Here is a 27822-nt window from a genome sequence, read left to right as displayed (position 1 = left end):
TTTTTTTTTGTTACCTGATTGATTTTTGCAAGGTACTGGAGTGGTCACAAGTGTTCCATCTGATGCACCTGATGACATTGCAGCTCTGAGAGATTTGAAGAAAAAACAGGTAAGTCTCTCATTTAGATCTGCAATGCTCACAGTTCCTTTTATGTGTGACAAGTTACTTTAATAAAATGGGGATGTCTTCATTTTAGGATATTTCTATGAATGGCCTCTAAAATTAGGTGCAATCTAAGGGATTCTAGTTGGGAACCCACTCATAAATAGTATTTTTTTAAAAATCGTTGTCAGTGCCATTTTTGTACAGACTTTGGAAATGTACCAGAATCTCATTATTATACTAGAAGATTTGTGTGACGTTGCTCAGGTCCTTAAATAAGTTTTGTTTTTTCATCATTTAAATCATTGTTCTGGGGTGAGGCTGAGGATGAGAGGTTCATTATGCAGGCTGCCCTGGGGAGAAAGGATAACCTCAGCCCTCTCTCACTGCAGCAGCTTGGGGCCAGATGAGAAGCGCCTGTCCATGGCCGCTGCAGTGGATACTGTGCCCGTATGGGGGACACAGACAAACACATGGGACTGGGAGTTGGGGGTGGAAGGAGATAGTATCACTCTGTTTTACAGAATGCTTTTTTTAACGTCTTCTGTAGGCACTGCGAGGGAAATATGGAATTAAAGATGAAATGGTCCTGCCTTTTGAACCGGTAAGTGCAGCTCAGTGTGTGTTTGAAATACACATGAATTTAATTATTTGGATTTTGAGCTTGCCTAACTTTCAGAAACTTTGTTTTTAAAACCTTTTTTTGGGGGGTGGGTGTGAGAGGGCAAAAGAGGTTGAAGCATCAGGAGAACTTGCTTTCGTAGTTTTTTTTCATAGCTGTTACACTGTGCATAAGAACATAAGAACGGCCGTACTGGGTTAGACCAAAGGTCCATCTAGCCCAGTATCCTGTCTACCGACAGTGGCCAGCACCAGGTACCCCAGAGAGGGTTGACCGAAGACAATGATCAAGCGATTTGTCTCCTGCCATCCCTCTCCAGCCTCTGACAAACAGAGGCCAAGGACACCATTTTATCCCCTGGCTAATAGCCTTTTATGGACCTAACCTCCATGAATTTATCCAGCTTCTCTTTAAACTCTATTATAGTCCTAGCCTTCACTGCCTCCTCTGGCAAGGTGTTCCACAGGTTGACAACACGCTGTGTGAAGAAGAACTTCCTTTTATTAGTTTTAAACCTGCTACCCATTAATTTCATTTGGTGTCCTCTAGTTCTTCTATTATGGGAACTAATAAATAACTTTTCTTTATCAGCCCTCTCCACACCACTCATGATTTTATAGACCTCTATCATATCCCCCCTCAGTCTCCTCTTTTCTAAACTGAAAAGTCCCAGTCTCTTTAGCCTCTCCTCATATGGGACCCGTTCCAAACCCCTAATCATGTTAGTTGCCCTTTTCTGAACCCTTTCCAAGGCCAACATATCTTTTTTGAGGTGAGGAGACCACATCTGTACACAGTATTCAAGATGTGGGCGTACCATAGTTTTATACAGGGGCAGTAAGATGTTCTGGGTCTTATTTTCTATTCCTTTCCTAATATTTCCTAGCATCCTATTTGCCTTTTTGACCGCCGCTGCGCACTCTGTGTGGAAGTTTTCAGAGAACTATCCACGATAACTCCAAGATCTCTTTTCTGATTTGTCGTAGCCAAATTAGCCCCCATCATACTGTACGTATAGTTGGGGTTATTTTTCCCGATGTGCATTACTTTACACTTATCCACATTAAATTTCATTTGCCATTTTGTTGCCCAATCACTCAGTTTGGTGAGATCTTCTTGGAGTCCCTCACAGTCTGCTTCTGTCTTGACTATCCTAAACAGTTTGTATCATCTGCAAACTTTACTACGTCACTGCTTACCCCTTTCTCCAGATCATTTATGAATAAGTTGAAAAGGATTGGTCCCAGGACTGACCCTTGGGGTACACCACTAGTTACCCCTCTCCAATCTGAAAATTTACCATTTATTCCTACCCTTTGTTTCCTGTCTTTTAGCCAGTTCTCAATCCAAGAAAGGACCTTCCCTCTTATCCCATGGCCATGTAATTTACACAAGAGCCTTTGGTGAGGGACCTTGTCAAAGGCTTTCTGAAAATCCAAGTATACTATATCTACTGGATCCCCCTTGTCCGCATGTTTGTTAACCCCTTCAAAGAACTCTAATAGATTAGTAAGACAGGATTTCCCTTTACAGAAACCATGTTGACTTTTGTCCAACAAATTATGTTCTTCTACATGATTTACAATTTTATTCTTTACTATTGTTTCGACTAATTTGCCCGGTACTGAAGTTAGACTTACCGGTCTGTAATTGCCAGGATCGCCTCTAGAGCCCTTTTTAAATATTGGTGTCAAGTTGGCTACCATCCAGTCATTAGGTACGGAAGCCGATTTAAAGGATAGGTTACAAACCACAGATAATAGCTCAGCAATTTCCCATTTAAGTTCTTTTAGAACCCTTGGATGAATGCCATCCGGTCCCGGAGATTTGTTAACATTAAGTTTTTCTATTTGTTCCAAAACCTCCTCTAATGACACTTCAATCCGGGACAGTTCCTCAGATTCATCACCCACAAAGGACGGTGCAGATACGGGAATCTCCCCAACGTCCTCAGCCGTGAAGACTGAAGCAAAGAAATCATTTAGTTTCTCCGCAATGGCTTTATCGTCCTTGATTGCTCCTTTTATAGCTTGATCATCTAGGGGACCCACAGGCTTTTTAGCAGGCTTCCTGCTTCTAATGTACTTAAAAAACATTTTGTTATTTCTTTTTGAGTTTTTGGCTAGCTGTTCCTCAAAATCTTTTTTTGCTTTTCTTATTACATGTTTACACTTGATTTGACAGTGTTTATGTTCCTTTCTATTTATCTCACTAGGATTGGACTTCCACTTCTTAAAAGATACCTTTTTGTCCCTCACTGCTTCTTTTACATGGTGGTTAAGCCACGGTGACTCTTTTTTAGGTCTCTTGCTATGTTTTTTAATTTGGGGTATACATTTAAGTTGGGCCTCTATTATGGTGTCTTTAAAAAGTTTCCATGCAGCTTTCAGGGATTTGGCTCTAGTCACTGTGCCTTTTAATTTCTGTTTAACAAACCTCCTCATTTTTGTGTAATTCCCCTTTTTGAAATTAAATGCCAGGGTGCTGGACTGCTGAGGTGTTCTTCCCACCACAGGAATGTTGAATGTTATTATATTATGGTCACTATTCCCAAGCGGTCCTGTAACGGTTATATCCTGGACCTGATTCTGCACTTCACTCAGGACTAAATCGAGAATTGCCTCTCCCCTTGTGGGTTTCTGCACTAGCTGCTCCAAGAAGCAGTCATTTAAGCCATTGAGAAATTTTATCTCCGCTTCTCTTCCTGAGGTGACATGTACCAGTCAATATGGGGGTAATTAAAATCTCCCATTATTATAGAGTTCTCTATTTTGGTAGCGTCTCTAATCTCCCTCAGCATTTCTATGTCAGTATCGCTGTCCTGGTCAGGTGGTCGGTAATATATCCCTACTGCTACTGCTAATTTCTTATTATTGGAGCATGGAATTTCTATCCATAGCGATTCTATGGAACATGTTGATTCACTTAATATTTTTATTTCATTTGATTCCACAGATTCTACATCTGTGGTCTTAAAGGAGCAAAGTTTCATTATGTTGAAGATTTTTTTTTACGCAAAATACTATTTTTGTAGAAAGTGCTACTTTGAGGCTGCAGTTTAGAGTTTGTCTCTGTGGGTGGTAATCTTTTGTGATAATCTTGATTTAATGGAGATTGTTATCTGTTTAATGGAGATTGTTAAATGTGCTTTGGCTGTGCTAGAATTTACGGGGATTCAGCCATGTATGTAATTTGAGAGTACAGGTTACAGCTAAATACATCTCAGATTTTCTTCATTGTGCCTGCTCTCCTCTCAGTTAGCTGCTCAGTATTCTTTGTCTGTCTCATTCACAGGGAAAACGTTGGTTTATTGCTTCCAGATGTGCAATCAGGAGTAACTGGGGAGTGGCAAAAATTCCTGATGAGCTTAGTGGCATTGCTGTATAAGCTCGCCAAATTAGATTAGCAATAAATTCTGAAAATCAGCACACAATGTATAAACTGCAGGAATTCAAAGACTTCTGTAAGTTTGACAGCTGCTTTTCATAGGTATTTTCTTTAGAATATTATTTGCTCTGTGCAAATCATAAAAGCCACATGAATTTTCACATAATTGGTAGATATTTGCTTTCTTCCTTCCCTCCAAATCTCTGGTTTCAGGTTGGTTGGTGAACTGTGAACATGAAAGAAAAATACACGTAGCTCTGCATTTTCTTCAGTGTCAGTTTCCACTGAAGACTGTGAAATTGAAGAGACAATTCCCCGCAAGATGTGTGTTGTGTTCATGCAATTTGAAACAAATCCTGACAATATTATGCTATTCCCAGGTGCCCATCATCGAAATCCCAGGCTATGGCAGCCTTTCAGCTCCATTGGTCTGTGATGAGTTGAAAATCCAGAGCCAGAATGACAAAGAGAAACTTATAGAGGCTAAGGAAAGAGTGTACCTGAAAGGATTTTATGAGGGAGTAAGTAACGAGGCCTCCCTAGGTGTATTGTGACATTTTTTTTTTTATAATGAAGTTGCTATGAAATATTTGTAAGGAGGCAGATGGATAAATACATGTATACGGTGAATGTGTATGGATTTTTGGGCGAGGGTGGTTGGGTCCTTTGGGATTTTTTTGTGGCCCACAATTTCCCCTTCGATGAACCTATGTATCTACTGAAGGGATACATACGTAGAATCACAGATGGGAGGTTGGAGATGTCTATCTCAAGATGAGGCCTACAGAATGGTGGCTGGATGCACCTTTCTCATGAAACAGTCAAAATCATTCCAAACATTGATTTGAAGGGCCTGATAGAAAATGACAGAAGGGTGTTCCCCTTTTCAGCTTGTTCAGTGGGCTTCTCTTACAGCGCCCTAAGCCTTGGCCCATCTACACTATTTTTTAATTCAAAGATCAGTTTCTTGTGTGGCAGTGTTGTGCATGTTCAGGTAGCCCTCTAGGTTTCAGTGTGCATAAATAAAACATACACTGTATAGATATATATGTGGGAGATAAGGGGGCATCTTTTTTTTTTTGACAGATTTTCAGCATCTACTTTTTCTTTGTCTTGTAGCTCAGAAAAATGAGTTGTTTTTACTTGACGTAATCTTTTTAAAAAACCTAACTTCTGCAGTGGTCTCTCTTTTACAGATAATGTTGGTGGATGAGTACAAGGGGCAGAAAGTCCAGGATGTCAAGAAGCTTATACAGAAGAAGATGGTGGGCAATGTATGTAGTATTTTGTATGCTGCTTTCCAAAATGATTCTCTTTCTTTCCCATAGCAGGGCAGTTGCTTAATCAAATCTGTTGGTGTGTTTCCACGGAAGCATTGCCTCAGATGTTCTTTGGACAAAGCAGTAGCAATAGAGTACAAAGTGATGCTAAAATAAAGCTCCGTATTCTTACATAAAGAGAAATGTTTTGTATTTGATGGATCAAATAGAAAGAGATGTCTGTTTTTTCTAGCATTGAGCATTCTGCGGGATGTAGAACAGGAAATATTATATTTTCTCTATTTCATAGATGCAAATACCACATCAGAGAAAAAGGCATGTCCAAATCATGACAGTAAATTGCTGCCTGAGCTGGGATTATACTAGGGGGGTTAATTATTGGTAACTTGCTTTCATATAATGCCTTATGTATTACAACTTCTTTAAAGGTATAAACTATACCTCATTCATTTTATCTCAGGGGGAAGCAATGGTTTATATGGAACCCGAGAAACAAGTTATATCAAGGTCCATGGATGAGTGTGTGGTGGCTCTTTGTGACCAGTGGTGAGTGAAGTGAATTCACATGACCTATCCCTCTGTTGAACCCTTATGTGATCTTCTTTATTTTAATTATTTTCCTTGATCTTAAGGTATCTAGACTATGGAGAAGTAAACTGGAAGAAGCAGGCATCTGACTGCTTGAAGGATCTAGAGACGTAAGTTATGGGAAAGAGATGTATCAAATAGCTCGGAAAGTGGTGTGTGCTAACAACAGAACCCGGAGAGAGACCACGGATTAATAATAACCTGTTCCATGTAGGTTTTGCGACGAGACCAGAAGGAATTTTGAAGCTAGTCTGGCCTGGCTGCAGGAACATGCTTGCTCAAGAACATATGGCTTAGGTAGGCAAAACGCATGGCTTTTCCTCACTTGCTGCTTGAGTGTAACTCTGTTTCATCCATTCATGCTTTTTCTGATGAGGGTTGAAGCTGGAAAGTAGGGAGGACCAGACATCCCTTCCACCACCACAGGTTCCAGCTCCTCCTCGGGGATTTCCTGGTGTTCCCAGGCCTGCCATGAGAGAGAATCCCTCCAGAATGTCCTGGGTGAGCCTCAGGGCCACCTCCCAGTGGGACATGCCTGGCAAAGTTCCTAAGGAAGCTTCTCAGGAAGCATCCTTAGCCCCTCTGTTGGACCCTGTAAATCTAGAGGAGTAGCATCTCTCTTCCGAGGCCCGCCCAGATAGCCGAGTCCCTCACTGTCTCTCGGAGAGTTAGCCCAGCCATGCTGCAGAGAAATCTCATTTCTGCTGCTTGTATCCACGATCTCATCCTTTCAGTTATTACCCAAAGTTCATGACCATAGGGCTTTGTTCAAAGAAGTTAGCTCCTGCCTCACCACTACCGATTGGTAGAGTGCCTGCATCACTGCCGCACCAATCCTTCGGTCGAGCTTGTGACTGAGACCCTTTCAGTCCTTGAATTCTTTCAGTAAGGGAGCTGCTACCCCACCCTCATCTGGAAAGGGCAGTGCACTTTCTTCTAGGAGAGGACTTAATTCCCTCTGCTAACCTCTCAATTCAGTGTTGTATTAGGTGTAAAATGACTAGACAAACTGATAATTTAAAATCTAATGCAATATCTAACTGAGGATAGGTAGGCAGAACAGAATTACCCCAATTGGAATTTGACCAGGATATCAAAAAATGATACTTTCCCCGTGACCTAATTGATAAGGAGCATGTATTTGTTTTTTGTTTTTTAAATGGAAACAAATCAGTAAATCAGAGATGGGATTGCAGGAAATGATATTGGTTCCTTGGCTTTGTGTGAGGGTTTTCCTCACAGGTTTCTCATCCAGATCCAACCCTTCTTAGTTTATTAAGTAGAATCCTGATGCAAGACTTCCTGATTCAATATGGCAGCAGGCCAGGATAATCTCTTTCTATGAAACATACAGAGCAAATGATAAGGTGAACATGTGCTTCAGTTTAAATGTAGAAGTTGGCTGGCCGTTGCATTAAAAGCTGAGGATAGTTCCCTGAAAGGATTCCCTTTGTCTGCCAAGATGTTCAAGAGCAAAAAACTGCAGCTGTAACTGGCCTGTTCTTCTGAGTGAGATTTTTCAGAAGCACTGAAGTGATTTAAGAGCTCAAGTTCAACTGAAAGCCAATGGGACTTGTGCTCCTGAATCACTCAGGCACTTTTGAAAATCCTATCAGTTGTGAACTCTGCAAATGATAATTCAGGCCTATGCCTGGTTATGAACATCCTTTTGGGGCCTTTTTGTAGGTACTCGTTTGCCTTGGGATGAGCAGTGGCTGATAGAATCACTCTCTGATTCCACTATCTACATGGCCTTTTACACAGTCGCTCATCTGCTGCAAGGAGGTAATCTGCGTGGACAAGGAGATTCTCCACTCGGTATCAGGTGAGGGGTATAGGTTGGTGGAGGATGGTATATTTCAATATGTATTTCTGGTCTTGTTCTTTCCAAAGGCATAACTTATAGGCTGATTCTTCAGATCTGTACATAGAGCATTACATATGAATAGTAGCATAGATAAAGGCAGAGCCTTGATTTAGCAAAGCATTTAGACTGGCAGTGTTTGAGGAATGGGGAAGGGCAGAAGGGGGTTCCTGCAAGAGCTGCTGAAGGAGGTCTGTTTGTAGAGCAACCTTTTTTGTTCAGCACTTTCTGCCTTCAAATGGAAACTGACGTTTTGGTAGTTGACTGATTTCATTGTGGCCCCTACAAGTACTTCTGTGTTACCTGCTAAAAATATAGTGTGTAAAGCCTTGTCAGCATTAATCCCTGCCATCTATGTAATCTATGTGACTTCAGCTATGCAAATAGAGTAGCTGAACTTGACATACTTACCATAGTGTCTTGTGTGCGGCAAAGTTGATGGGGGGTCTGCTTTCCTGTTTATGCTGGCTACACTCTTAGTCCTAGTGGAGTACTGGCATTGATGGGAGAGTGCATGGAGAAAATGAATGGCCAGTGAATTGATCACTGCAGCATCGATCCTCAAGTTAGTGGAGACAAGCCCTAACCTTTTAAGGGCACAACAAATTGCAGTTTGTCCCCTTCTACATGCTTGCTTCTGGGGACAGAGTGGACGAGGACAGGTCTGGCTGTCAGTCACAAGTGAATGCCTACTAGAGTAGGATTTAAAATCCCGGTTAATCAGTTAACCAGTTAAACTTTAGGTAAGCATCACCTGTTAAGGTTACCTATTCCTATCCCTATATTAGACTGGAAATCTTCCTAGAAGCTTGGATTTTTACTGTGCTGCAGTAAAAAGGAAGGCTTCTAGCTTTTATTTCCCCCCCTTCTCTCTTGAATCAAAGAATGCTTGATATATCCGGGGTACGTTTCACTTTTGGGCTCTGGCTTTTTTGGTAAGTGTCCTCTGAAAAGCCATAGTGCTCGGACATCTGCCGGGTTTGTTCTATCACTTCTTAAACGGGGTGAGAATTTAAGGACTGTAACCCATGACTGAGAGATTGCGTTCAGTCTTCAGGATGCCAAGTGTGCTGCCATTGCCACTTTCTCCTCTTGATGCTGGGGTTTTAGTGTGCTGTTTCATGTGTTCAGGAGAGTAGTTATGCATCAGAGAGAATGGAGGGAAAGATAGAAGCTTCCTGCAAATGGGGGATGGAGGGGTCAGAAGGGGAGTGAGGACGGGGGGAAATAAATCAAGCAAGTTCCTGGCTAGAAAGAGAGTCCATAGGGTTGCTATCTGATCCCAGGCCTTGTAGTGGCCTTTTTGTGTCCTGTTCTCTACACCTGATCCTGTGTCCGTGGCAGCTGCTTCAGTCCATATGGATCTTTCTTTCATGTCTCCAAGTGCCTTTACACACTCCAAGTTTAAGTGGGGGCAGAGCTCTCCCCATATTTTCACAGCAAGGCCACAAGCTTTCCAATCCCCCAGTTTTTCACCCCATACACATTTGCCGTGAAGCCTCATTTGATGCTTTAGTTCAGGGCGTGGCAAAATATGGCCCGGGGGCTGGACTCAGCCCGCCAAGCCACCAGATCCGGCCCACAGATTACTCTCCTGGGACCCTTAGGCACATGTAGCTGCTGCAGTTTAAAACACTATCCCTGCGTCTCTCTGCTCTTCAGGGAAGGGGGAAGCTTCATGCGAACTCCCCACCCCCAGCCCAATTCTCAGTTCCTTTTGGCCAGAAACAACCGGCCGATTAAAAACTGACTTCAGCCAATCTCTCAGCTCCTATTGGCTGGAAACAGCTAGTCAATTGGAGCTGAGATACTGGCCTGAGCGACTGGGGCAGTGGAAGCCTGTTCCCCCACCCGAAGTTGAGAGCCATGTGGAGGGAGCAGGCTGTGTTTTCAAGCGGGCTTGGGCTCCAGCCTGCCTTGGGAGTTCTGCAGCCTGCTGGCCAGGAGACACTTAGGTAAACTCCTCCCAGCCAGCGCCTTCCTATGGCAACCCAATGCCTCCTGCACCCCAACTCCTTCCCCCAGATCACCATCCAAAGCCTCTGTACCCCCTGCCCGAGGTGACAAATCCCTCCCAGACTCTGTACCTCTTTCTACAACCCTCCCCCAAGCCAGAATTCTCTCCTGCACCCACACTCCCTCCCTGACCTACGCTCCAATCCCCTGACCCGGTCACAACCCCCTTCTTCACCCAAACACCCTCTCAGACCCCACACTGCACCCCAGTCCCTGACCCTGTGTGTCCTTCTGCACTTAACCTTCAACCTAGACCCGTACCCCCTCCACAGAAATGTGCGCCCCTTGATCACTTACCAAATCTTGGAGTGGCTCCCCTACCAAAAATTACTGCCCACCACCGCTTTAGTTAATCTGGAAAGAAATTACAATATAAGGTACCTGCAACCAAAATGAATCTTTCAAAGCCTGTCAGGAATTTCATCTGGCTCAAGGAACCCCTCTAATTACATACAGAAGGTGTTTTTTGTTTTTTTAAACTAACGGTGTCTGGAAACTAGATTTGAAGTGAGCAGTCTGAATTGCGTTGAATTTTGGGTGTACCTGTATATTTTTCTGTGCTTTGCCTAATACAAATTTTGCACCCAAAGTTTGCAGAGCACTTTTTGCAGAGATTAACACTGTGTGGTAAATAAAGGGCTGTTTAGGGATCACTTGACCTATTGTTATATTGCAGCGATCTTTCTTTGTTGCGAAACATAGCAGTTGAGTAACAGCACACATCTCTAACCTGTCATTTAGGATAGTAACTTCAAGGCTTTCAGCAATAATCCATCAGAACAAGAAATTTTAAAAACTATCCTTTTTAGGGAATGGATGGTAACCTGGTGATGTCTCATGTGCAAGCTATAGCTTCTGTCTAGCTTATACTTTAAAGTCTTTGTTGCTGTGCAGGGTCAAAATGGTGATAATAGAAATTTAGGGGGAATAAGAGCAAGTAGAGTCTAATTAATTGCAATGAAATCCCCCATACAAGTCCTATGGAATCTTGAATGCCTTGGCTTTGTGTCTGGTTTCTGAAACAGCACTTCTGGATAGCACATTTATTCTTGAACTACTGTCCTGCCACTTAATGATTTGTTGTATAAGCCTTTCAGCATCAGAAAATGTTATTGTGTGAGGAACCTGGCTGTTGGCCTGTGTTGGCAGTCTGGGAGTGCTTGCTATAGGGACAAAATCTTTACTCTGAAGTAGGAGGTTGCCTTGTGTTGCTGAACAAATTATTCCTTCTCTCTTCTCTTCCTTCCCACTCCATGATGGCTAAGAGGAAGGGTTAACACGCATGAATGAGATTTAATCTTTTCTTCTGCCAGAAGGATGATATCATGACCTGTGAATGAAGGCTTAGATTCTGGTTCTGGGTTTTCAGGATAGTAATTGGGACAAAAAGGATGCCCAGATAATGGGGAAGAGAGAGAGAGAGAGAGAGAGAGAAGGGATTGGTCCTTCCTTGGGCAGGGGACTGGACTTGATGACCTCCTGAGGTCTCTTCCAGCTCAGTGGTTCTATGAATCATGCTTCCAGGACATTAAAGCGTTTGGAGTCAAAGGACACTGTAAGGTAGAGAGAGGCATGGCTGAAACAGGACATCCTGAGTTCTGAGCCTAGCTCTGACATCAACTCGGTCCTCTGTGACCATGGGTAAGGCCTCTCTGGTTACATCTGCACTGCAATAAAACCACCACAGCACTGAGTCTCAGCGCCCGAGTTAGATGCTGTCCCCTAAGTAGGAACATCTACGCTGCTCGTTTTAGTCCTGTAGCTTGAGGCCGAATCAGTTGACCTGGACTCTGATGCTCGCTGCTGCAGGGTTTGTGTTATTTATTGTAGATGGTACACTCTGTCTCACTTTTATCATTGTGAAAAAGAGAGAAAAGTAACTAGCTCATAGGAACTGTTGTGAGAATGTTACTGTTTGTAATAACTTGGAATTAGTTAAGTGCTAAGTTTTCAAATTAAGTAGTGATAGGCCTGATATTCAGGCTTTGTTAAAATTAAAATGAACATCTTGATTTGTAAAGAAAAAAATAAATCTGTGTGTCCTTTGTTAGTCTTAAATTAAGATGTCAGTATTTCTGTACAGGGCAAATCAGATGTCCAAAGAAGTCTGGGATTACATCTTCTTCAAGACTGCGCCATTTCCCAAGACTCTGATTCCAAAGGAAAAGTTAGGCAGGCTCAAGGAGGAATTTGAATTTTGGTATCCTGTGGATCTAAGAGTTTCTGGCAAGGATCTTGTCCCCAACCATCTGTCATATTACTTATATAACCATGTAGCCATGTGGCCAGGACAAAGGTAAGTTTGGAAGTGATGTCAAACAAGCGTAGCGATAAGGCTTGAATGTTTGGAGTATTGGTGCTCTTGTCAGGATGATCTATATCTGAGTCTTGGCTGATAGTATGTGCTTTTTAATAATAGACTTAGTTACAGCTATGTGTGTGTACCACCAAGACCAGTGGTTCCTATGCTGTTATATGTGAGCTTAATGTTTCATCCATTCACCTCTCAACAATTCTTTAAGAAAGTGATGTTTAAACTAGTAAAGTTTGGGAGCTACTGATCAAGATCAAAGCAGGAATGGGGCATCCTTAGAGCTCATAAACTATTGGCAGAGTTGTATGAAACTGCTGGCTTTTATCCATTGCTCTCAGTCCCTAATTTTCATTGGCACTAAATTAAATTAAAAATGTAATTGAAGAGAAAAGGTGGCTGTAAGTTGAGTATAGTTTTTTTAAAAAGATCTGTAGTGCATGTTTTCACTGTAGCAGCAGTATGGGTTAGCTCCTGTTCTGTAGCTTTTTTTATCTTCAAAGTAACAATATTAATCCTCAAGATACTTCAGTAGGTACCGGTTTAGAAGGTTCCACTTAAAAACATGTGCATTCCTAAATGAAATCACTAGACATTTATTCTTTCTGAAGAAAGAATGTAATTGCGTTTTAAAATAAAAATACACTGCTTATTTTGTGTCTTCAAATGCAGAGACAAATGGCCTGTAGCTGTGAGAGCAAATGGACATCTCCTCCTGAATTCTGAGAAGGTACAGCAGTTTTTCACTGTCATATTCTTGTGATGGTCAAGACAGCTAGAAATTCCTGGGTCGGCTTCAAAAAATCTTCCAGCAGATTAATCAGGGCAGCATTTAGCATGCAGAATATCTCCTTCTGTTACCCATCTTTCAAAGCAGGTGCCTGCCTGCCTACCATTCCATCTGTCTAGGTATTTTACTATAATATCTGACCACTTAATGGTACACAATAGAGCAGTGGTCCCCAACCCGGTGCCCGAGGGCACCATGGCGCCCGTGGGGGCATTTGTGTGCGCCTGCCAAGTGCTCGGGGCTGGCCCCGCCCTGGGTGCATGGTGCATGCGCAGTGCCAGCCCCAGGCATGCTGCATATACGCGGCGCCAGCCCCGGGCACATGGCACATGGGGAGCGTCAGCCCCAGGTGCACAGCAAATTGGCCGCCCTGGCCGTAGGCACGTGACAAATTGGCTGCCCTGCCCCTGGGCGCGTGGCGAATTGGTCTACCCGCCCCCAGGCGCGCAGCTGTGGGGGGAGCCGGTTCTGGGCATGCGTGGCTCTGGAGGGCGCCGGCCCCAGGCTTGCGGCAAATGGGCGGCCCCGCCCGTGGCCGCACGGCGCATGGGATTGCTGGCCCCAGGCACGTGGCTCATGGGGGTGTGGCGTATGCGCAGCTCTGTCCCCGCCCTCTGGTTCCCGGCGGGTGAACGGCCCCGCCCCCTGGCGCCCGGCAGCTCCAAATGGTTAGGGATCACTGCCACAGATCATCAGTGTACCTCATCCACTAATGCATTGTAAGGTTACCTACAATGTCTGCTTAATTCTTCTGGCGTTTCAGGATTATCTTCCTATATGGAAGGGTTTCTTACCTGGGAATTTGAACTGTAGTACTTTAAAGGTGAATTTTACTTAGAAGTGAAAGTGAGGGAAAAGGGGAAAGTTCATACAGACAAAATGTGTTCTACCGAGTGTATTTTATTAAAATTAAATGTGCTGTAACTTAATGGTAGTATTACCAAAAAGCTCTGAATGATGTAGGGTGTGCATACGGTTCTGTCAGGATTGTGACTGTAGCACATATAGAAATACTTGAGCTAATTGTGGTCTAGCAAACTTGATTAACAATAGCAGTACAGGCAGTACCAAGACTGTCCATCTCGACCTTGGTCCCTATGTATGTACTCAGGTGGCTAACTTGTGCTGCTGGCCTGGCTTCACTGTTGCTGTACAAGCCAGCTAGATTAAAGATAGCTCAGTATGTCTGCATGTGTTTCAGGAACATATCTGTAGAGAAGACTGAAGCTATGCCTACGCTACAGAGCCTATGCCTGCATAGCTCCCTTGTACAGATGCAGCATATACTGTCAGATGGCGAGTCCTGCCAGTGTGGAGACACCACCTCCGCAAACGATGTTTGCTATGTTGACAGAAGCTCCTTTTGGAAAACAGGAGACTGAATCAGGAGCAGAGTTTGGGTTTCTTGCAGGGATGCAGAGAGTCCCAAGCAAGCCACAGCAATCTCTCTTGTCTGTTATCAAAGATGCACAGACTTATATAATCCTACTCTCTTAGGCAGGGACAGATTATGTTATTTGTGTCATTCTCCCTTTGTTTATCAGATTAAGCAGCGTGGACATGTCAGAATTTCTTATGACTCTTTTCTTTCAGATGTCTAAATCTACAGGCAATTTCCTCACCCTGAGCCAAGCTGTTGACAAGTTTTCTGCAGATGGTAAGTGCCCGCAAACTTGCATTTGTTTAGTGATACTAAATTCTTGAGCATGTTGTGCCACCTTCCAAGGAGTAATGGGTTCATTTCAGCTTTGATATTTGAATTGCAAAATATACACAATGGTTATTGGCTACTCTTGTCTGTGAATAATCACCAAGCTCCTGTATCTGCAGAGTACATGTTAATCCTGGCATCACAGAATCATAGAACGCTAGAACTGCAAGGGACCTCGAGAGGTCATCGAGTCCAGTCCGCTGCCTTTATGGAAGGACCAAGAACTGTCTGACCATCCCAGAAAGATATCTGTCTAACATGCTATTAAATATCTCCAGCGATGGAGATTCCACAACTCCCCTAGGCAATTTATTCCAGTGTTTAACCACTCTAACAGGCAGGAAGTTTTTCCTGATGTCCAACCTAAACCTCCCTTCTGCAATTTAAGCCTATTGCTTCTTGTCCTATCCTGAGAGGCCAAGGACAACAATTTTTCTCCCTCCTTATAACACTTTTTAGATATGTTCCCTCTCAATCTTCTCTTTTCTAAACTAGACAAGCCCAGTTCTTTCAGTCTTCTCTCATCGCTCCTATTTTCTAGACCTTTAATCATTTTTGTTGCTCTTCTCTGGATCTCTCCAATTTCTCCACATCTTTCTTGAAATGTGGTGCCCAGAATAGGACACAATACTCCAGTTAAGGTCTAATCACCACAGAGTAAAGCAAAGGAATGACTTCTCATGTCTTGGTCACAAAACTCCTATTAATGCATTTTGGCAATTTTTGCATCCTTTCCTGTCACATGTCCCCTTCTAAGGCCTAGGATTTAGATAGTGAATGAGAAAAGTGCAGTATTTTGCTGCTGTGTTAGACTCTCATTCTATTGTCCTATGTCCACACCCCTTACGGGAGGCCAACAGACTTGCTAGGCCTCTGGGCAAGGTTGGGGGGGATAGCTCCACGCTCCTAGAAGGGGCATGGCTTCAGGTAGAAGGTGAGGGCTGATGCAGTCAGCCCTCAGCTCTGCCCAGAGTATGCCATACTTCTCCCCAAACCCTCAGAGCTGCCTGAAGTGTGCTGCGTGATGCTCCAGTAGCAATTTATAGGGCCCTGGGCAATTTATAGGCTCCCCCTTTGGTGGGCCTGCCCCTTTTGTTTTAGATATGTCCATACCTAAGACCATTCCTGCGTCATGGTGACACAATGATTTTTGTCCTTCTCCCTCCTGTGACAAGGCGGTACACTGAACCAGATCCCTTTTGAAGCATTGCTTTCACTGTTGATGGCATGTAGCTTAATTGAATATATTTTTGTCCTTCATAGGTGAATGTTTTGTCTGCATTTTGCTGGCCCTTTGTATGAAAGGCCAGTTGGGATTCAGACTCTGATTTCCCTATAAGCCAGGGCTACTCAACTATGGAAGCCCCGGAGGCCACAATGATACAGCAAATGCCAAGGGCCGCAACTTAAGTGTGGTTGCATATACATGCAAGTATATGCAAATAGCTTCTTTCACATTGGCGGGCATGAATACAAAGATTAAGGCAAGACTACATGACACGCAGGCCTCATTTAAGTCAGTTCTGCTGATATTAATAAAATGTAATATTTTCCCAATTTCCACCCATATGACAGCACTTTTAATGAGCAACAACAGTCCGGGAATTTAACTACTAAAACGCATAGCAACAGAAGACCATTATATTGACTCGCCATTGTGGAGCGTGTTCCCAGTGGAGGCCATGTTCAAAGGATCCTGCCCGCGGACACTTGTTGAGCCCTGTGTAAACCCAAACTGCACCGTGGGCTGCAAACAAATGGGCTGCGGGCTGCATGCGGCCTACAGGCCGTGTTTTGAGTAGCCCTGCCATAAGCAGCTGCCGCATTTACCAGTTGGCTGTGGAGCCAGATGCGTTAGTTAATCCCGTCTCTCGTTCCTCTCTTCTAGGCATGCGTCTGGCACTGGCTGATGCTGGCGACACAGTTGAGGATGCCAACTTCGTGGAAGCCATGGCCGATGCTGGTATTCTTCGTCTCTACACCTGGGTGGAATGGGTGAAGGAAATGATTGCAAATAGGGAGAGTTTAAGAAGTGGGCCTGCCAGCACCTTCAATGACAGAGTCTTTGCCAGGTACCTGTCAGAATAACTGTCTTTATAGTTTCTAGCTTTTCATTGTGAGTCTAATTTTCACATTTTTTTTTATGAAGATAATTTTGTCAAATAATGAATCCTTTAGAACAAACAAATGCTCAGTTAACTTTCAGATTGGTGTGTGTTCCTGTGGGATCAGGGTCATTTATATTGTCTCATTACCATTATATTTAATTATTATTGCATTATTATGTGAGGTGGACTCTGTGACGTTAATGTTTTCTCTTCTCTTTTTTTCCTAGTGAAATAAATGCAGGCATCATAAAGACAGATCAGAATTATGAGAAGATGATGTACAAAGAAGCTCTGAAAACTGGCTTCTTTGAATTTCAGGTAATAGTTCTTCTCATAGGGTCAGGAACTATATCCTGACATTTGTTACCTCACATGTTTTTTTTCTTTTAATATTGATGTCACTGATCCCTATTTAATTATACACTTGAATTGGGCTCCGTATTGTACTAAAAAGCAGGAATAACAAAATTGATTAAGGATCTGAGGTTTTGGTGGTCTGTTTGTGGCATAATACTTCTACAGGAAGCAGATGTTTTGCAAATACAGCCCTATGATCTTAGCGGAGAAATACGCAGCAGAAAAGGACAAATTGTTAAAAAGAGTGTTTCTTTGCCTCAGCTATTTTTAAACAAGAATAATATGTATGAGAGATACAGAAAATACATCAGCAGAACTATTTGGAAATAGAATGGTTTTCATAATATTTCATAAGGTATCAGCATTTCTCTTAAATGTGTGCAAAACCATCTGATTTCACTTAATGGCTTATAGAGACTGCTTTACAGAATTGATTTGACTTTCAGGAATATGATTAGGCAGGCTGAACAATGTACAGAATGCTAGATCATATTTATTGCCTTTTTTTCTTAGTTTTTAATGGTATCTTTTATATGGGCCATCTAGAATGGTAGCACCTAATATACAATTACAGTTACCCTTGACTTTTATGTCTGTGTCTATAGATGTCTTTAAGAGCCATAATAATGTAAAACTATAATGTCCAATTGGCAGAAACTCATACTCTTCCATTCCCATCTGTTTAAGAAAATATAGTTCTTTTAATAATCCATTATAGGATTCTAAGCAGTTTACATTTTAAAGACCTATTAAAGCGAAGAAATATTTCTTTGTGGCAGATGAAATGTTAAATAATGGCTGTGCTGCCTGTGTTTTAGGCTGCAAAAGATAAGTACCGAGAACTAGCGATAGAAGGAATGCACAGAGACTTGGTCTTTCAATTTATTGAAGCTCAGACTCTGCTTCTGGCTCCAGTCTGCCCTCATCTATGTGAATATGTGTGGACACTCCTGGGAAAGGTACTAGTATATAACTCAGGAATGCTTCTCTGAGACTCTGCTTTTGGCTCAGATTTATCATAATAAGTGTGCATGCTTAGATGGCTTTTTTTTTTTTTTTTTAAAGAAAAGTCAGCACAAAGTCTAGGGCAAGAGAAAAATTAATATGCATCATGAATCACTGAACTTTGATAGTATCATCAGTCTATTTGAATTGAAAGTTACTCTTGTTGTACATGCAGTCCCTGGGTTACGTACAAGGTAGGGACTGTAGGTTTGTTCTTAAGTTGAATTTGTATGTAAGTCGGAACTGGTACATATTGTAGGGGAAACTCTAGCCAAACATTTCTCCAGAGCTCAGTTTTATTCTCCCACACCTCACTTCCCTCAGTCCTTTATTCTCAAGCTGAGGTGTCTGCTGAGAAAAGCCGCTCCGCATCCCCCTGGTCTGCTGGGGGGAGGCGCTAGCTTCGCGTCTCCCTGGTCTGCTGGGGGGATGCAGCTAGTGCGGGGTTGCCTCACCCCGTTTGTAAGTAGGGATCCGATGTAAGTCGGATCCATGTAACCCGGGGACTGCCTGTATATGATTAATATATGAGGGTATGTCTACACTACCACCTTAGTTCGAACTAGGGTGGTTAATGTAGGCAACCGAAGTTGCAAATGAAGCCCGGGATTTGAATTTCCCGGGCTTCATTTGCATCTTGCCGGGTGCCGCCATTTTTAAAGCCCCGCTAGTTCGGACTCCGTGCCCGTGGCTACACGCGGCACGGAGTAGGTAGTTCGGATTAGGCTTCCTATTCCGAACTACTGTTACTCCTCGTGGAATCCTGATGTGCACAGTTGTAATACTCACACTGTAGGAACTTTTCTATATTTACAAATAGTTTTATACATTTAGCACAGTCACAAACACTGTAACTCAGTAAGACAGGGATAGTACAGAAGGTACATCTGAACATCCATATTTATGCCATTCCTGCATCTCTCTCCCTCTCCCCTTCCTTCCCTCCTGCTCGCAGCTGGGAATGTCACTTTTATAATACGTTACGCTAATTCTACCATATCTAATGCATATTCAGTAGGGGTTTCTCTCCTTTTCCTTATTTATATTTCTTCCCCTTACTAATGTTGAGGTATCCTTCAATATAGGTTAGTATATTAATGATTTTAACTCATCATATATGTCAATTTGTTGCCATGGCACTATTGTGGTTGGATGTTCTTTCCAAAACTTTTCAAAACCTGGTGCTAGCTAATGTTTCCATTGTTGCCTGACATCATTATAGACAAAATTCCCTCTTACACTGTACTTCAAATTCCCCAAAATTTAGGGGCTACTATTGGACCATTTATCTGTGCCAGAGTTCTTAGGCCTCTTGCTAACTGCTGAAGTCAGTATCTTACAGAATGCAAGCCTGTAGGTTCCTTGCATTACTGCCTAATATAATAAAGGCAAGGCAGTGAATATAGTAGACAAGCATGGGTTACAGTGTGTGTGTGTGTGTGTGTGTGTGTGTGTGTGTGTAAAATGCTGTATTTGTTACAATTCTTACACCAATATTAATTTTATATTTGATAATCTGTAGGTGAAGGCTTTATCCAAAGCTTGTTGAACTCAATAGAAAGATTTGTATTGGTTTCAGTGATGCTTAGATTAGGCTTGTGCTTAATACAGGATGTCTCCCATGTGTAAGTAGAGGGATTGTATAAATGCATGTCATACACAAAGAGTATATAACAGTGTGAAGCTTGTATATGAGGCTGTGTTTACAAGGATATTGTATTAATATACATAGTTTTAATGCAGTTATTTTGTATGCCTTATTGTTATGAGGTGACCTAAAATTAACCCAAATAACAATGCGGAGTTCATTCACTTAATCATACAGATGATATCTGCACACATGTAGGTAATTTAACAACCACAGAAGCAAATTTCAAGTTTGCAAATGAAAAGTTATATAATGGTATAATCATGAACATGTGTACTTAGGCATTAATAAACTTTTACAAATGCATACTAATTAGGACAATAATTCTGTATTTTACAGCTGAATTACAGAGCTAGTGAGTTGGTGTACTGCTTAATTTGAACTCTTCATGTATCTCCTAAATGTTCCATTTCCAATTAAAATAAAATAGAGAAGTCACCAGAATTTCTTGTCCATTAATCCCAATGCCTGTCTTTTTGTTTTGTTTTGTTTTGTTTTGTTTTGTTTTGTTTTGTTTTGTTTTGTTTTTGATAGCCTGACTCCATCATGAAAGCTTCATGGCCAGTAGTAGGTCCAGTGGATGAAATATTGATCCGATCTTCCCAGTACCTCATGGAGGCAGCCCATGATCTCCGACTGCGTCTCAAAAACTACATGGCGCCCGCTAAAGGAAAGGTGAAATACGTGAAGTTCCTTCTCCAAAAATATGAGCATAAAGTTAACAGATTCAGGGACTCCTTTGAGATGATACATATTTCTCCCTTCTTTCTTTAGAAAGGTAGTAAGGAGCTGCCCCAGAAGCCATCCCATTGCACCATCTATGTGGCAAAGAACTATCCACTGTGGCAATATACCACCCTCTCAGTTCTGCGCAAGCACTATCAGGTGAACTTTGACACTTACTGTAGTTCTCCATATGCTCTCCGTTTTACTGTCCACAAAACAAACATTAACTTAGCACCGAGTTATTTGAATGTAAGGAGAAATAGTTTTAACATGATTTGTTATGTTCTTATAACTCTTCAGGAGATTCCAGTGGTCAGTAAATATGGTTTTTGGCACTTGATTGTCCACAATATGACCCCATTGCTTTTGACATTTTTAAAATAGAAAATAGCCAGGATTTCATTACTTGTGATCTTTTTCACATGCATAGATTAGTAAAACATTTCTCTCCCCCTCTGTCCCATAATGTTTCTTGAGGAAATATTGGCTGATGCTTAGAAACATGAGTTCTTGTTCTCGGTGGGTATGGTATTCAGCATCTTTGGAGAAAATGTACTGAAATGTAATCAATTCCTCTTTCTTGTAAGTCATACAGTGTAAAGAAATCTGGCTTAAAAGCAGCAGACCCTACATTGTTGAGCTGCTGGAACTGATCCTGTAATTGTTATGGTGCATGAACAATTGTCCTCCTCTGCCCTGACAAGTCAATATCATAATGAATAAATTGTAGAGTTGTGGATTTCCCTCCCTGCCTGTACTACCAGAGTTACATTTTACATATGGTTGTAAATTAACAAATGTTGGTGTTCTGATGGTAAATTATATTGGAGAGAAGTCTACATTTTCTTTGCATCAGAGTTGAAGTGTGCCATTGAATCCAGAGGTACAATGGTTACTGCTGCCAGTGAAAATTGCAGGGCAAATATTGGAGTGTGGAATGTGAAATTTAAAAAATTAATGACTCGGTGTACTACTGCTTCGTGTCTGCTTGATGGGGGGTGTTATTACCCAAGATTAAAACGTGGCAAAAAATCAGGCATATCTAATGTTACAGATTTATGCATGTTGCTTTATGTAGTGAATACAGACATGGGATAACAGTTTCAAAATTGTATTTATTTCATTTAAAAGGTGATTTGATAATGGGACTCTGATAGGCAGAGGGAAGGCGTTTCAGGCATTCAGGGGAGTGTGATAGAAGGTGCAGTAGTAAATGATAAATTCCTGTGGAATGTGCTGATATTTGCTGTGCAGTGTTTAATGGATTGTTTTTCCATGATGTAGCTTAATGGAGGACAATTGCCAGATAACAAAGTAATTGCCAGTGAATTGAACATCTTACCAGAGCTCAAGAAATATATGAAGAGGGTTATGCCTTTTGTTGCCTTGATTAAGGTAGGTGTCAATGAATGGGGCTAAGATCAGGTGAAGTTTTCAGTCAAGAATAAGAGAATTATCTGAAATGTAGGCAGTTACCTAATGGTTAGAGTACATGCCTGGGTGATGGGAATCTAGTCTGCCATCTTGGGTAGGTCATTTAGCATTTTCAAGTCTGTTTCTTAACTGTAAAACAGATGATGTATCCCCAAGAAGAAAAAAAGGGAGCTTTTTGTTACTGTTTTATAAAGCACTTTGAGACCTTTGGACAAAAGATGCTGAGTGAGTACATTCAGTATATATCAGAGGGGTAGCCATGTTAGTCTGGATCTGCAAAAGCGACAAGGAGTCCTGTGGCACCTTAACAGATGTATTGGAGCATAAGCTTTCATGGGCAAAGACCCACTTCATCAGATGCATGCTTCAGTATTTATTGTCCTATGTGAAGTATGGACTAGCTGACACTCAGTAACTTGCAAAATTGTGCCACAATGTCCAAGTGTATCCCTCCTGCATACATCAAAAACATCATTTGTTCTGAGAACACAAACAAGATGGGAATGTTAAAAATTGTCTTAGCAGAATTCTTCATATAATTTAGATGTTTGACACAGATCTGGAGTTAATTACTGGTCACTCAGTTTAAGTGTGCATCAAGGGATGGCTGAAGTAGAGTATTAGCCATGTCGTGTTACCTGTTCTCACAATTTTATTATTAATCTTGAAAGACTTAGGAATTTTCTTAACACTCCAGGTTCTTATCATGTAATCTTCATGAGAGTCAGAAAAGTAAGAGTGCATCTACGCAGCAGGGCTTAACTCGAAATAAGCTATGCACGTTGAGCTACGCCAATTGTGTAGCTTATTTAGAAATAGCTTATTTTGAAATTGGGAGTGTCTACACAGCACTTATTTCTAAATAGTGCACTCTTCCTCCGACTTCCCTTACTCCTTGTACAATAAGGGTTACAGGAGTCGGAGTAAGACGTCCTCCAGCTTGACAGTATTTTGACATTATTTTGAAATAACTGCCTGCTGTGTAGACGCAGACTAAGTTATTTCAAAATACAGAAGTTATTTCGAAATAATGTTGCTGTGTAGACGTACCCTAAGTTTCTATCCCTCATGGTGGAACAGAAAAGCTCGAACACAAGAACTTTGAATGCTGAAAACCAAAAGACCAATAAAGAGTCCAGTATTTATTATTTTTTTAAAATCTCCTGATCTTTTTTTAAGCCGGTTTCATGATTTTTGGGGGCCTGACTCATGATTTTTGAAAGCTTGAGTTGAGAATGCTGATCATGAGTAGAGGAGCTAACTAATGGGCATGTCAAAATGTTACATTTTCCCCTAAAGTAGAAGAAGGTAACTTGATTTTTTTAAACACATGTTAACAACATGTTCCTTTAATAGAGCAATGAGTTCTGTTGCACCATACACATGCAGGTTCATTGTCTCCCTTTGTACCCTGCACTGATATAATTACTACTTGCTGCTGAAGCACACAATGTTCAGAGAAATAGAATGGGTAAGCCCAGCTCTAACATTCCTTGCTGACTGTCCTTGTGGGCCAATATCTGCTGCATTAAAATATGCAAAGGGATATGGCATCCTTTTAAGATAAGCTAGTTTAATTCTTTCATCCCTTACATAAAACACACCATGTGCCTTTTCGGGATTAAGGGGAGCAGATTTTGTTAGGAAAGTTCTGTGTGTTTGTTTTCTTGATGTTGCAGAACTCCATTGATGTTGATTCTGAAGCTGTTGTCTGTCTTGCTTTGGCTCCAGAAAGTCACAGGGTCTGCTGTTCAATGTTTTAACTGTTCACTCTTGCAGGGGGTGTATTTCCTATATACAAGCCTGTATTTTAAGATCTTATCTGATGCCAGGTGGATAGTACTAACCAGATAGTTTGCTCTTATCATGATTCTTGGTCATGCTTACCACTTCACCTCCTTATGCATAAGGCTTATCAAACAGTCTCAGCACGTATGTTTTGAAGCAACAATAGATAGCAGTTACATAACCAGATCTTAGCAACATCCAGCCCAGATTTTTAATTCCCTAGGGAAGTGGTTCTCAGCCAGTGGTAAACGTACACAGACATCTTCCAGGGGATACATCAAATCATTCTGATATTTTCCTAGTTTTACCATCAGATATGTAAAATACACTAGTGAAATGAGTACATACTAAAATGTCATACAGATAGCGACTTGTGTATATTGCTCTATATAGTTATAAAATGAAATATAAGTACACTATTTATATTCCAATTGTTTTATTTTATAATCATATGGAAAGGAAGCAAATTTTCAGTAGTAATGTGTTGTGACACTTTTGTGTTTTTATGTCTGATTTTGTAAGCAAGTAGTTTAAGGAGTATGCAGGACAAATCAGAATCCTGAAAGGGCTACAGAAGTCCAGGAAGGTTGAGAGACATTGAGCCAACATGCTATGCTCAGAAGCAGATTACTCAGCAACTTCTTCATGCAAAAGATATTTCTTTCTATGCTTTCTGTCAGAGATTTTCTAATTTACAAAGTGAAGCAAATCACTGATGATTTAAGAATATTGTATATTTAAAATAATCAATGAATCAGGAAGCCACTATCATCTGAAATCTGACTTTATTAGACATTCAGTGAACACAGCTCAATTTATGAAAGCAGGAGAGGGGCTGGAGTCTTAGCTGTGAAAGGGAATTTCTGATTTGTTCTTATTAGAAATATCATAAATAGGAGATGACAGCCTGGCCACTTTTGAAGTCAATGAAAAAAGTCCCATTGGTTTCAGAGTGGTCTGAATTTCGTCCATTTTGTGTATTAAATTTAAATGTAGACGTTTTGAGTTAACTATGCTTTAATATACAAATTACCATTTTTTCTGAGTAACTTATCATACAATTACTTTGGACAGGTCCAATTTCGGCCTTCCTGTCCTGTCTCAAACTAGGCCATCAGACTGGACTTCCTGCTGTGAAGCAGCAGAAAAATGGCAGATTACTGAGACAGTCCCACAGTTTGCACTTTTTTTTAAAAAGTGCAATGTTCACAGCTATTTCTATATACATTTCAAATTCCATATTAAAATGCATTTTCATTTTCTAAATAACGTTCAGTCATACAAATGCTGGCACTGAAGTTCTTCTTCGAATGGTTGCTCATGTCCATTCGAAGTAGGTGTGTGCACCGCGTCTTCTGGAGCATTTTCCCTAGTGGTACCCGTAGCGCCGGCAGGGCGCCCCCTGGAGTGGTGCCGCCATGGCGGGGCATAAGTACCCCTGCCGGTGCTGCCCCACCTCAATTCCTTCTTACCGCAGCGACGGTCGCTGGAGCGTCTCCATATCTCCCAGTCTACTTAGTTAGTTAATGGTTCCTGTTCTCACATTCGTTTGTAAATAGTTCTCGCAGTTAGATAGTTAGGTTCTTTGCTTTGTTCCTTCCCCCTTGGGGTTAAGGAATGCCAGGGCCGCAAGGCTTCAAGATGTGCACTGACTGCGGGAAGTTTATGCCCAGGGGCAACCCACACGACAGCTGTCTTAAGTGCTTGGGTGAGGCTCATCTGGCTATTGCCTGTAAGATGTGCAAGTCATTTAAGCCCCGTACCAGAAAAGAAAGGGTTTCCCGCCTGAAACTTCTCTTCTTGGAGACAGCGCTTCAACCGGTGCTGCCGGAACAGCCTGCGGTGCGCAGCGCACCGGCTTCCACGCAGGAAGCCCCTCACCGGCACCGCGTGTCGGCGTTGAGTTCTCGGCACCGGTCGCACTCTCCTCCAACTGAGAGAGTGAAGAAATCCCGGGGAAGGTCCCCTTCGAAGAAGACCACGTCGGTTGGGCACCACACTGTGGGCTTTCCGGTGCGCGTATCGTCCCCTTCCCGTCGCCGAACCGTCAGTCTCAGGGAGTTTCCAGCCATGCGCGAACTGCGCTGCAGTTGAGCTCCTTACCAGCTCCCCGCCTGGCGGTACCGGTGCCGTATCTGAGTAGCCATGTGGCGTCCACTCAGACTTTTCTCTCCTCCATGGAGGTCACCCAGGAGCCGGCGTCCATCTCCATTGCCTTCATCTGCACCGGCATCGACGCAGTGGTCTCGTCAGGCACCGGGCCTGGGTACCCCGGTGCCGCAACCGCCGGCCGCAACTCAACCGGCACCGGGCCTGAGCACCCCGGTGCTGCAGTCTTGGGCAGCGTCTCAACCGGCACCAAGCCTGAGCACCTCGGTGCCACAGCTGCTGGTGACTCAACTGGCACCGGGCCTGGGCACCTCGGTGCCACAGCTGCTGGCAACTCAGCTGGCACCGGGCATGGGCACCCTGGTGCTGCAGCTGCTGGCGACTCAATCGGCACTTGGCCCGGGCACCCTGGTGCCGCAGCTGCTGGCAACTTAGCCGGCACCGGGCATAGGCACCCCGGTGCTGCAGGTGCTGGCGACTCAACTGGCACCGGGGCTGGGCACCCCAGGTCCCACAAATAGTGCGGCCACGACGTATTCATGCGGGTCAGCCTGAGTCAATGGCAAGGTTTGCCCCGCATTCTTCATCAGCTCCACCCTGGCCGGAGTCCGATTATTCCTCGGACTCAGCTGCTGCCTCTGTCCGTTAGGGCTCCTCGAGGGCATCCTTGACCCACAGGTCCAGGTCCAGACATAGGAGGGATCACACTCAACAAACGTGGCCTCCGCACCCACAGTGGCCTTTCTGGACCCCCAGGGCCTACCATCAGTGGCAAGGTCAGGTGCCTCCTTCTCTGGGGTTGGGGACTTCAGGGCACCGTTCCCAACCGTCGGCGTGCCTGTCCCGAGCCCCTCCCTCCCCTCTCCGGGCACCTCAACCCGATCCAGCGGCACCGCAACCGCCGGCACCGGAGGTGGACCCATCGGGAGCGCAAGCTACCCAGACAGCTCTGCAGTTGGTGACAACTGTTCCTATGCCATGTTGGGAGTCATCGTCGTCCCCGGACAAGGCACTAGCAGACCCTGCACCGAGTCTGCCATCAATGGATGCCCGCACGCACCAAGACCACCTCCATCGCATGGCTGCCAACTTGGCCGTTCTGGTGGAACCTGTCATCGAGGACACGGATCCAATGGTGGACATCCTCATGGAAGATGCGCCTGCGCGATTGGCCTTACCGCTTAACAAAACGGTATCAAAGATTACCAACGCCCTGTGGCAAACGCCGGCAACCTTGACCCCTACCTTAAAAGGGGTCGAGAGGCGTTATTACGTCCCAAACTCGGGGCATGATTACTTGTACTCACAGCCCACCCCCGGGTCCTTGGTCGTGCAGGCTGCGGCCCAAAAGGAAAGACTCCCTCTGCCGGGTCCTTCTCCAAAGGCTAGGGAGCCTAAGCGGCTGGACCTGTTGGGCCGTAAGGTTTACGCCACGGGGGCGTTACAACTCCGCATCGCAAAACAGCAGGCGATGCTGAGTAGGTATGCCTTTAACACCTGTCAGGCCGTCGAAAAGTTCCGAGACAGACTCCCTGTGGAGAACCGCCAGGAGTTCGCGGCTGTTGCCTCAGAGGGTAAAGTCATCTCGCGAACTGCTCTCCAGGCGGCTCTGGACACTGGATTCAGCAGCCCGCACGATGGCGACTGGTGTCGTTATGCATTGGGGGCATGGCTCCACGTCTCGGGAATTCCCCCAGATGTGCAGCATACAATTCAGGACTTGCCCTTTGAGAGCAAAGCTCTGTTCTCGGAGCACACCGACTCTAGGCTCCATACCCTGAAGGACACTAGGTGCACCCTAAAGTTCTTGGGCATCCACACGCCGGCCCCGCAGCAGCGACAGCTGCCCTATAGGCAGCAGGGAAGGGCGCAGCCCCAGGTCCCCCATGGAGATTACTGGAGGCGCCGTTCCCGGGCCTCTGGTGGAGGTTCCAGGGTGGCCGCGCACCCTCAGGGGGCTAGGGGTTGACATCAT

General features: G+C 43.4%; 1 protein-coding gene across 1 annotated transcript in view; it reads left to right on the top strand.

Moving 5' to 3' along the window:
• LARS1 (leucyl-tRNA synthetase 1) overlaps window positions 1-27822 on the top strand; it is a 63194-nt gene that overhangs the window by 25400 nt on the left and 9972 nt on the right. Inside the window, exons 12-28 of the mRNA XM_006128555.5 lie at window positions 33-109; window positions 654-707; window positions 4493-4633; window positions 5309-5386; window positions 5853-5938; window positions 6025-6090; window positions 6195-6277; window positions 7667-7805; window positions 11944-12156; window positions 12844-12901; window positions 14555-14618; window positions 16561-16744; window positions 17008-17098; window positions 17956-18096; window positions 20325-20465; window positions 20565-20675; window positions 21801-21911. Coding sequence (XP_006128617.2) covers window positions 33-109; window positions 654-707; window positions 4493-4633; window positions 5309-5386; window positions 5853-5938; window positions 6025-6090; window positions 6195-6277; window positions 7667-7805; window positions 11944-12156; window positions 12844-12901; window positions 14555-14618; window positions 16561-16744; window positions 17008-17098; window positions 17956-18096; window positions 20325-20465; window positions 20565-20675; window positions 21801-21911 — 1838 coding nt within the window. The remainder of the gene's footprint in view (window positions 1-32; window positions 110-653; window positions 708-4492; window positions 4634-5308; window positions 5387-5852; window positions 5939-6024; window positions 6091-6194; window positions 6278-7666; window positions 7806-11943; window positions 12157-12843; window positions 12902-14554; window positions 14619-16560; window positions 16745-17007; window positions 17099-17955; window positions 18097-20324; window positions 20466-20564; window positions 20676-21800; window positions 21912-27822) is intronic.

This window comes from Pelodiscus sinensis, chromosome 16 (genome assembly GCF_052426305.1).
Source record: "Pelodiscus sinensis isolate ZL-2025 chromosome 16, ASM5242630v1, whole genome shotgun sequence".
Classification (NCBI taxonomy): domain Eukaryota; kingdom Metazoa; phylum Chordata; order Testudines; family Trionychidae; genus Pelodiscus; species Pelodiscus sinensis.
This window is presented reverse-complemented; position numbering and strand designations above follow the sequence as displayed.